The sequence below is a fragment of the Podarcis muralis genome, chromosome 1, assembly GCF_964188315.1.
Source record: "Podarcis muralis chromosome 1, rPodMur119.hap1.1, whole genome shotgun sequence".
In the NCBI taxonomy this organism is placed as follows: Eukaryota; Metazoa; Chordata; class Lepidosauria; order Squamata; family Lacertidae; genus Podarcis; species Podarcis muralis.
In genome coordinates, this window is record NC_135655.1 from 63,644,100 (window position 1) to 63,656,124 (window position 12,025).

The 12,025-nt window shown below is 38.1% G+C and overlaps 1 protein-coding gene across 5 annotated transcripts in view; it reads right to left on the reverse strand.

Annotated features, from left to right (window-relative positions):
* Positions 1 to 12,025, reverse strand: part of MPPED2 (metallophosphoesterase domain containing 2) — a 123,804-nt gene that overhangs the window by 53,525 nt on the left and 58,254 nt on the right. For all 5 annotated transcript variants that reach the window (XM_028729645.2, XM_028729606.2, XM_028729635.2 and 2 more), the window contains one exon: positions 1,369 to 1,594. In XM_028729645.2, coding sequence (XP_028585478.1) covers positions 1,369 to 1,594 — 226 coding nt within the window. The remainder of the gene's footprint in view (positions 1 to 1,368; positions 1,595 to 12,025) is intronic.

A 12,025-nucleotide genomic window follows, 5' to 3' on the forward strand; every position in this document is an offset into this window, starting at 1 on the left:
ATTAAGTTCATAAACCAAGGTACCACTGTACGTGAGTAGTTGGCAACTAGTACACCCGTGGGTTGTATGGCCAGTGGATGACTTTTTTCTGGTCCATCACTAGAAGATGGCCTCCTCATAGCCAGTTACAATGAAAGGTTCAGACAATCCATATGACTGATGGGAGGAAGAAATATAAGAACTGTAGAAAATGAGCAAAGGCAACTTGCTTCATTCAAATGCTACCTTCTAACAGGGAAAACTAAATTTAAGCATAGAATATGCTCCACACATAAGTACGTGAGAATACTAAGTTGATGAGTATACTTTCTGCAGGGAAGAGATGACATAGGGAATTGGGTCAGACACAGTACTTGGCCAAGGAAACAAGCTAATAGCAAGAAAAACAGCATATTGTGTTTAAGTCATATCTGAGCCGCTGACAAATGCTAGTCTGGGTTCCCTCTGTATATAATGGTGCCATTAGTCACAGACAGCCCCACTCTGTCCTCTGCAGAGATCTGGACTGCCTCTTATGGCACCCCAACTTCCTACTCTCTGCTCTGCCCAAGGAAGAAAGCATTTGATTTCAGTTCACATTCAGTTAAATGAGGAAGACCTCAGTTACAATCAGCAGAGACATAGATGGTGGAACAAAGAGCTCAAAAACACGCAGTATCTAATCAGCAAATTACCCACAAAAGTGTTGGGAGAACAAGCAGGCATACAATAGCCTTCAATATCAGTCTATTTCAGAAAGTATCACACTAAACCAGGTGGCCTTGGGGTAGTTTTACAGAAACAATTTGCAGTGTTGGTATAAACAACAGTGCTCCTTTTCTAACTTCATTTACTCAGTGTCAAACAAATGCAGTCTTTACTATAGTCACTAAAAGAAGACTGTCCCTGTTTTTATAGTTGCTCATGTTTTGTCTGATTTTATTTTAGTTTTATATCTCACCATAGCATGCTGGCCTTAAGCTGATTTACAATATTCAACCATTTCCTCCATAATACCAATGTATTACTCTCTCCTCCAAATCTTGAACTATCAATCTAAAGATATATAAAACAAGAATTTTAGGATCCAAAGTCTGAAAATTGTCCGCTAAAAATACTAAAACCAAAACGCAATAATTTTGGTAACTTTCACGTATCAAATACAAATTATTCTAGCATTTATCATGTAAATCTGAGGTTCTAATAATTTATAAAAAAAACAAGAAAGCAAGCCAACAAGCAAATATTGAGAAGATCATAGGAACAACTATTGAAAACCATTTTCAACACTTTTACAGCAGAATCAACAGAATTTGTCAATGTAGGAATTTTTGCATATTGCGGAACTAATCACACACACAAGCAAAGAAAGTTTAAACTGAGACTTACCAAGGAGCACCATATATTCGGAATCCTTTCACTGTTACCTCAGAGTCTTGCAAGTAAATACTGTTTGTCAGAAGTGACTGAACATTGTCAAAGTCCTCTGGTTTCAATTTGGACACAGAGGGAAAGCGGTAGTAATCCTGTTTAACAAGGTCTGCCATGAATTCTTTATCAAATGTCAGTTCATGATTCCCAGCAATCACTATTTTATATTCATATGGCAAATTTCCTGAAACAACAAAAAAGCATTTAATAAGCATACCTGTGCCCAGGTTTTGTATTTTTTTTTATGCGCACTTAAGGACACAATGGATATATTTGCATTCCTGTGAGAAACAAAAGCTATTACTGCTATTCTGTGCAATCATATATTATCACTTATGTAAAATATACCAAGAAAATGCATATGTATGTGTGTATAGATGCATGTATTCAAAGTCTAAGAAAATGATCCTCTGGATAACTTGATGTGCCTAATTTACTTAGGCTGCAATGCTATGCATAATTCTCTGGGAGTAGCTACTATTCATAGGACTGACTTCTGAGAATACATGCATAAAATTCTTCATAGGATTAGGTAAAGGTAAAGGTACCCCTGCCCGTACGGGCCAGTCTTGACAGACTCTAGGGTTGTGCGCCCATCTCACTCTATAGGCCGGGGGCCAGCGCTGTCCGCAGACACTTCCGGGTCACGTGGCCAGCATGACAAGCTGCATCTGGCGAGCCAGCACAGCACACGGAACGCCGTTTACCTTCCCGCTAGTAAGCGGTCCCTATTTATCTACTTGCACCCGGGGGTGCTTTCGAACTGCTAGGTTGGCAGGTGCTGGGACCGAACGACGGGAGTGCACCCCACCGTGGGGATTCGAACCGCCGACCTTTCGATCGGCAAGTCCTAGGCGCTGAGGATTAAGGAGTGGTAAAAGAGGGAATATCTTCCACTCTGTTGCATGTTTTCCCACTAGAGACTGTGGCCATGGCCATACAGAATGGCAAACAGGATGATTAATTAACATGGCCAGTGGGTGGATTGGTGTGTGTTCTATTCTTTTCACTCACTAGGGATCTAGTTGTATGTTCATTTCCACAAGACTGAAAGAAATATAAACATATTTCAGTCACATCTCTCTTGTGAACTTTATTATAAACTATGAAACACATTTTACCTATATTATTATTTCTGTTTAAAGGGTCCTCCAACCCTCTTTGACCTGCTTTTCTGGAGAAGCCGTGGCCTCAGGGAGAAGAGGAATTGGCAGTGTTTGTCTCCTTGCCCCCTCCCTCCAGCACCAGCAGAGCTCTGGAACCAACCCACTGTATTTTCCTCCTAATTCTTGATGGATGAACTTCATTCTGCCTATAATAATTCATGGGACTTAGTATGTTCTAAATGCTTAAGTGCTTTCATAATACTGCATGGGCCTGGAAGGAAGAGCTGACTTGACACTCCTAGTTTCACAATTTCTTTTTCTGGTAAAGGAAACAGAAAATAAGTGTTTCTTCTTTCTTAAAGAAGAAACAGTCAAACAACCAATATACTTCTTTCCAAAGCCAGCTCTTTTAAAAACTGGAGTGGGGGCTGGGGTTGAAGGAAGGCTTTGTTCATTGAGCCTCACTCCTTTTTCATGCCTCTAGCGCTAGTTTCAAGAACAAAGTGCAGGCAATCAAATTACAGAATATATGGATCACATTCATATCAACACCTTCTGAAACTGAAAGAGGTCAGAATAGGGTAAGTTCATTCTCTGATTCATTTACAAAATAAGCTGGTATGCAACCTTGTTGGCACGAATGTGCTTTTACAAGGCTGACTTCGTATTGACAAGGGGTTGCATTCACCAGGTAAAAAACTATTTTAACTACCTCTGCGCACTGCATTTAAAACTGGTTTCTTAAGGTACAGTGTTGTTCTTGCACATTTTTAGTGACAATCAATTTAGAGATCAATTAAAGATAGAGGTAATGAAAAGTAAATCGGCTGTGGGTACAATACTAAGGAAGACATTTATCATATAAAATGTGAATATACATAGCTTTTGTTTTGATATATTTACAAGCAAATTGTACTGGAAAATGAATGACATATAGAATCTGATAAAGAAAAGACCCACTAGAAAGCAGGATGGTACACCCATGAGTTCCAAGACTCAGTCACAAAGTATGTCACTACGACAATGTTGCATCCTTTGGAATGATGAACCTTGCTCTGCAGTTTCACCTCTGAACTTATGCATCTGTCTAAATGCCTGCCTCTTCCAGGAGTTCCAATAAACTCTTAGGCAAAGAGAAACAAACCTGAATGCCCCTGAGCATATGTAGAAGGTATTGGGGCCCTCTGCCACCTCCTAAGATGTTGTTAGAATCAAATAATTGTAGAGTTGGAAGGGACCCCAAGGGTCATCTAGTCCAACCCTCTGCAATGCAGGAATCTCAACACAGAATCAAGTTTTGAGTTGATTTGAAACTAGCTGCAGTGCACCAACTTGTGCTTATACAGTGGTACCTCTGGATATGAACGGGATCTATTCCAGAGCCCCGCTCGCATCCTGAAGCGAATGCAACCCACGTCTGCACATGCACGGGTTTTTATATTATTTTATTTTATTGGGAAAGATGACCCTTAAACCTTGAGCTATTTCACCTTGCATGCCCCCCCCCCCCGTACCCCTGGCAATAAGATTTATCTTAATATATTTGGAAGAAATGTTTTTAAACCTGCTTCTATAACCACTATGGCAACATAGTGGACATGTTATGAGGATCATTTCCCAGGGCAGTGTTTCCCCAAATTCCTCCCACTCACATGGACCACTTGAGCATTGCTGAGTGACTTTATCTACCACTTGATGTTCTGTCTGCTGTAGCATAAGGTCCTGTGATAAATGCTGTATTCAAATTGTGTATTTGCACCATGGACCACATGAATGAAGCTCGTAGACCACTGGTGTTTAGGGACCTTTGCCCTAGAGTGATTTCCAATTAAGTCCTACTCACAGTAGACCCTTGAAACCAGCAGCCTCAAATTGCTTAATAACACTGATTTCAATGGGTTTACTATAAAAAAAAACACTGTATATTGCCTGTTATGTTTTGAAGACCTTGGTCTCTCTTAGTTATTGGAGGCATCCTTTATTATGGAAATCTTGTACATTATCTTACTATTTCCGTAAAGGTCACAGAGCACATCTAGTGCTGTTACATTCCCTGAGAATGTGAGGCTTTTCAAAAGTTCACTCAAGCTTTTGAGCAAGTAGTTGACAACAGGTAAAAAAAAGATATAAACAGTCCAGGATCAAACCAAAACAGACAGCAATCATGGATAGAGTCCATACTTAAAAATGTATAACCCACCCCCACCCCAATTATTTCTGTGAATATCTTTCAGACACCAAAAAGGGTGTTTTGTTATGTTTGTCAGGGACATGTTTTTGTTTTCAGTTATCGGGCACTCAATGTAATATTAAGCATTTTTTTAAAAATAACAAAAAAATACATATATAATATTTTTGAGGATAGGGTTTTCTGAATAGCAAGTTCATCCCCCCCCCCAACCCCCAATTCTTAGCTAAAGCATAATAAACTGCTCAGCCTGTCCAAACTATTGCTCAACAGAGTACCTCACTCGGATACCTAAGCTGATTCACACATATGACAATATTGTCAAATTTCCTACTGGTGAACATCCTTGGCCCATGCTTTTGCGTTTTCATAGAAGGAACCACTTCCTCCTTGGAAAAGCAGATAGCGAAAGGTATTAAAATGCAGGAAATTCAGCCACCATCATTGTCTGTAAACTAGGGCTAAGATTTCCAATACCCAAACAAAATTAATTATTCTTTGCAGGTAGAATAAAAAAGCAACAGAAGTGATTATGTTAATACAGGTAACTTAAAAAAAGAAGAAGCAGAAAAGCCTCTAGAAAAAAGATGAGCTCACAGGTTTCCAAGAACCAATTGCCACAGATTCATTTCCATGAAAGAGTCAACCCTCCCTTTGTGCACATTGATATTACTCTCAACAACAGCTCCATATGTGCATTAGGGCAACTGCTAGGAATGGAACATTTAATCTCTTTAACCAAAGTACTATGACTTGCTCCTGCTGCTTTCTTCTCAAGATCTGTAGCTCTTAATATATTTTACGATGAACGCAGTCAACGATTCTAAGATGTAACAAGATCCACCTCTCAAACTACTTTGCCAAATCAACAACTATATTAGCCAAACTGTCCAAATATAATTATCACCTTTCTTTCATAATCCGACAGAAGAATCTTTAGCAGAACAACAGGGATGAGATGCTAACTTTGTACACACAGAGAGTGGTGCCAGACGACAAGCATTCCTCAAAACTAATGAGCAAATATTTGTGGGGGGGGGGGATCTCATAAGCACTACATTTTAATCACAAATTTTACCTTTCACAAAATAAAAATCCTTCAAAAGTGATATTTGAATTAGGCAGAGGCTGAAAGGACATTCAAGAAGCATATGGAAAATCCATCAAGGCAGACAGAAGAGCGAATAGCCAAACTGTTTTGGTTTTATGCAAGGAAAACACCAGGCTACAGCACAGGGAAAAGCAAAGGCCGAGACCTACCGAGTCCTGCGATAAATCTAAGGCTCACACATAAAAGCTCTCCTTTGTTGAAAATGTTGTTAGACACAACAAAACACAAATGTTACGTAAGAGCAAGCTCTGCCTCTGACCTTTCACTCTGTAACCGTCAGGCTTCATTAATTTTCACAAGGCCTGACAGCTCTAGCGTTAATACTCACGCTTGCTGATCGAGCCACACAGCAGGTTCAGACTGCTACCTTCTCCTCTGAAACTCATGCATTAGGGTTCCTTCCATGCTGGCAATGGAAAACCAAGTCTAAGAAACATTAAACACAAAAAACTACGTTACAATAATGCCAGGGTTGAGCCATAAACCCATCAAGCAGGGAGAGTAACGGGAGTCCCACCTAGTCTAAATCCCTGAGTGGGCGAGAGCACATATGGATCTCGATTAGAGTCCACAGTACTGGGATACATTAAATAAGTGTATTCCCAAACCAACGAGAGTTGAAATCCACTGGTGATCCTCTGCTGGCAAAAGGCATCCTTTGGTGGAAAGGGGTGGGGGACACTTTTTCTGATCCCCTCTCGCTTGCACCCTCTTCCCCCTCATAACTCAGTGTGCTCAGACACACTCCAGATCAATTGAGGGGGTGGGATATGGAGAGCTGCAGGATGCAAAGGAATAGCTGGAAATTATCTACCTTCCTAATGGATCCTTCTGTTACCGCAGGGATGCCACCCTTCGCCATTCCCCAATTAGTTGCTTAAAACAGTACACAGTGGTACCTCAGTTTTTGAACATAATCCGTTCCGGAAGACCGTTCGACTTCTGAAACGTTCGAAAACCGAGGTGCAAAAAGCAGTCTGCAGAAAACTGAAAAAAATAACATGTACACGCAGCAGAAGCTGTTTGACTTCCAAGGCGAGTTTAAAAATGGAAGCATTTACTTCCGGGTTTTTGGTGTTCGAAAACCGAAATGTTAGGCTTCCGAGACGTTCGAAAACCGAAGTCCCACTGTACATGCCTGTCTAATGGCAGGTTCCTTAGAAAACTTAGTATCACCAACTGGGGGCTATATATGTGGGGGCCAATTAAAAATTTCCACAGCAGTTAATGAAAATACTTGCTTCTACAAATTTATGTCTCAACCATAACATTATTCTAATGTAACTGTTTGTGATTGGTACCCTTTTTTAAATAAACTTCATTAAGCAAAAGGAGGAAGGGGGAAAGAAATGTTCCGTATAAGTTAAACATTATTTTGTTCCAACAATTATTTGGTTTCTGTTTATGGTTCTTTAATAATATATAGCAGTTGTTAAGGCTGCAATCTTAAACACACTTGCTAAAGAGTAAGCCTTGATGAATACAGTAGGATTTACTTCTGAGTAGACATGGATATGATTGTACTGTAGAATGGTTAATATGACTTTTCAATATATTCCAGCAACAAGTTCCCACTAGAATTTACCAACTAGGGCTCATAATTTCTTTATCTTTAAATTATGGTCCAATTAAGCATTTACATCCCATTTTGGGGCTGGGGCTTGAGCATATCAGTGTACAGTACAAAGCACTGTAGCCTTAGATACTTTCTGGAAACAAAAATAGCTCTCCAGCAAGTATTTAGGATTTTATTGTCAGTCATTTTGTTTTTATTTAGATTTTGAATTTTATAATGAATGTAAAACAAACAGAAAATACCGAAACAAGCAATATCTCTTACATTACACTGCAAAATTGCATAAATCTAAATAAATGTGAAGATACAAAAAGGTCTTATCAGTGTATGGATTATCAAAACCATATACGTATTATGATAGACTAGAGGACAGGGTGGCTGTGTTCCGGTTTGTTCATGTAAAATAATAACACCAAAGCAGACAGCAAAACAAATTGTCTTAGTGTTTTTTCCTCTGGCTACCTTTAATTTGTGTGATCTTTTCCCCAATTCAGCCAACTGCCACAGTTTACTATACCAATAGTCAAGTTTGCTTAAATAAAAAGTTTTGCTTCTTATGATGGCTTGAGCTGCCATAAGAAAGGGAGTGTTTAGTTCTTGATTTTTAATGTTTTGGTCTTTATTTTAAAAGAGATACAAAAACACTCCACACTGTGGAGAGAGTGAAGTAAGTTGGGTGGTAATAAGGGCAATTTCAGAAAAACCTTAAAGGAATATCATATTGTAGACTCCAAAGTCACTTGTTTTTTGCTATCATTATCCATCATGATAAGAATTGTCTCTCAGCTGGCATGCATCATAATGTAAACAAAGGTTTGGAACCACCAGCCCCCAAGTTACAAGGGTTGGTATAGCAAATCCCTTCTTAAACATGGATGCTTAGATCAAAAGACAAATGCATTTGTTTTTTCTGCCAAAAACTTTACTGTACTGCCTGAATTTCCACTGGTTATGTCTGGAACACAAACCTAAGATGTGGCAATGCCATCATTTTAATACCTGTTAATTTGTCCACTGTAGACAAATTAAGCTTGTTCTACATTCTCATGTAATTACTTATCATCTTACATACATTGCCATAGGTGGACTACATATAACCTACTTAAAATGCTCATTGCTTGAATGCCCAGGCATCTGAATTTGTGTGATTTCAAAATGTGTGATAATGTTGAAAATTCTGCTTGAATTTTAGGGGCAGCACTGAAGAAACAGTCATCAATGTTTTGTATTGTTTAGCACCTCATATCTGAAAACATCAAAACAATCATGACTGAGATATGTGTATTTTTAAAATGTTTTCTACAGCAAGATAAATATATCACAGATACATTCCTAGCCCAGCCTTTACACAAGAATGGATTTTGACCTATCTAGCACTGTACAAAAGTTTGTATCTGTTAGAAGTATGCAACATGAGTTAAACTGCTTGTTTTCACTTTTGTAACTGTGGAAAACATTAAAGATTCTCTGATAAAAATATAGCTGATTTTTAAAAAGAAGACACACAACTCAGGTGCTAACTACACTGTATCTCTATTGTACTTTTTGTAAACCATTTTTCTGTAACTTTCATACATCTTCATTATTTGACAATAAAGTGAATTCTGAATCTACTGCAATGATAAATTTACATGAAATTGAACTATCCTGAAATAGCCCAATAGTCTGCAGGCAGATGGCAGAAAAAATGTAATATGGAGAATAAATCTAGGTCGAGTTTTGGCACTCATTCCTTATTTACACAAGAATAATTTAGAATTAGCTGCACAGAACCTAGTCAGAAAGCTATAGGACTTCAGCACTGTTTGCTTCTTCTGTAACCAGTACATTCAAGATCATTTTCTATTTATGATCAGACACTATAAAGACTGATTTATTATGGCAAAAGCTTTCATGGATTATAGTTCACATCATCAGATACACAAAATGTTATTCTCATTGGAGACAGACAGGCAGGCAGACATAAAGGTGACAAACACATAGTGGGCACAAATGTCAATGAAATGCAAAAGGTACATTCTGTGACAATATATAATAAGCAAAATCACCATTCACATTAGCAGTAGCTGGTGATAAAAATCTTTCTAGCTTAACTATGCTACCTAGCAACTACAAATGGGAAATAAAACTGTACATATTTAGGCCTCAACAGGAACCAAGTGGTTGAAAAATTCTAGGTCAGCATTTTTACACTGGAATCTTCCTTTGAAGTACTTTTGATGAAGAATAGTGACTTTCAGGTCAACAGCAGTATGTCCTGGGAGACTCTCATTGGTTTCTGGTTGTTGCCTTTATTAATGTTAGCTTTGTGTTCATTTATACTTTGACAATGCATCTAATCTGATTGCCCTATGTAGACAGCAGAAGGACATTGCTGGCAGGTAGCGGCTTATATTAGTTGGAGAATGATCCAGGGAATGAACCCCAGATGGTTTGGCATCATTAAGTCCTGTAATAGTGCTGTCTGAGCGCCAAACTACATACATGCTGCTATTTGTATCAGGAAGAAGCTTCAATTGGGACCAACGCAAACTTCCCTTCCATTACAAGTAATTGCTCTGGAGGTGTGAAACCTACAGGAACAGCAGCAGTGGTGAACGCTTCCTCCTTGTTCACAGCAGTCCCGATCATGATTCAGGACCCAAACATCTGCTTTTTCGTGTCTTTAAAAGTTAAATATGATGTTGAACCACATATTTTATGCCTTGTGTAATTTGGTCGTACTGTATGTGTGTATTATGGCAGAGTTGGCAGCTATATTTGTCGATAATTGAAACTCACTCTATGGTGCAACTGTGTGTGTGTCCTCTAAGTTCCACTGCCCACAAAAGCTTCTGCATTCACTTCATTGGGGTGGGAGTGGGGGGCAGAAAAATATGAGTGTACCCAGACACAGCTTCCACATGGGTAAAAAGGAAAGACTAAATGTCCATAATCTTAATATGTACACCATAGCACTCATGACTTGGATTCAAGCTTTGTTTTGTTTTGAACAGAGCCTATCCGTTTTTCTTTTGGAATTTTGTAAATTATAACATACTACGGATCACAAATTGTACTCCAAGTCTCTTACTGTGATTTTAAACGGTTTTACTATGACTCCACCGTATATACCATGAAAATAATTTTACCCTTCATACTGCCAGTGGGCCTAAACAGAAATGGGTGTCTTGAATTTGATTAAAGGCAAATTGAAAAAGAACATTTTTGGCTAATATTACATTAGGCTAAAATATAGAAATGAATCCTCATACTATCTAAATCTAATAAGAAAATGCCATCTCCATTTCAAAACTTTCAAAGCCTTTTCTAGAAGTGCATCACAGATCAATTTACATGGTACCTTTGCTGCTAAGCAAAACCAAATCACAGGTTTCAATTGGCTTAACTTATATTGGAAAGTGAGAGAGTAAATGCTTGAAAATGCAATTACTGCAAACAAACTCCATTTTCTCCTCTCAGAAGGGAATTTCGGTGGACATTTTATTGCCATCAAATAATATTTCTAAAGGCATCAATACACAAATCTATTTCTTTGTAGAATCTTCATTCACTAGATAACCTAATCTCCAGATTTTGAACAAATTCTTCAGAAGTGGATATTACCTTGTACAAAGACATAAGAGTCAATTTTAATCATTTGTACTGAACCAAAACAAAGAACCTAAAGCAAACATCCCTGGAAATGCTTCTAACATCATCTGCCTTTATTTCTGCAATTTACAATTGTAATTAAGGGGTTCCTTTTTCTTAATAAAAAGGAAGTAGAATACTTGTACAAAGAGGAAAGAAGGTCATCTTGTGAAATACTTTTCTGCCTGTAATTAAACTAATTATCAACTTCATGTTGGTGCTGGAGGATGATCCTGGGTTTTACCATTTATAAATGCTTTTTTCTTTTCAAAGACCACGAGAATGCTGCTATTTAGCATTTTAAAACAGTAGGGCTTAGAAAGAAACACATGAAAGGACTCAGACTGCATATCTTGCTCAAGCAAAATTTGAAAACAATTAGACTTTTGGAGTGGATCAATTGAAAAACAGATGGCATGATCCAGCCAACGGTAAGCACTTCTATGTCCTACTGCTGTTGGTGAGAGCCAAGAATGTGCTTAACTCTTCCACCGAAATCTATGAGAGTTTCAAGTGATTAGCTTGTGCTGGATAAAGGCCAGAAACAGCTCAAACACAATCCTGGCTGTTTTCATAAAAGAAAGACTGGACCAACACTTATAAAGATTTATTGAGCTATTTCAGGAAATTGGATAACAGACTTCCAACCTTTGCCAAAATATTTAAAATAAAAATGAATTGGAAGACACTACCAAATAAATCAACTGATATTTTTCTTCATTTCATTCCGTTTTGATGATTTATAAAACCGGAGAAATACATAATAATAAAACAGTGTTGAAATTGCCTTGTAAGGTAAAACACTTTTGAAAAACAAAATCACAAGCTTTGATGGTGAAACAAACTAACCCATCCCCTGAAAACTCAAAGGTTTACTGAGCACAGGTGAAATAGTAATGTCTTCTCACTTACATGTACACCGTTTGGTAAAACAAACTTCTGAAGAGCTTTAGTAAATTACTGCTTGTCTTTATTTGTGTATTGACGATATACATTTATTA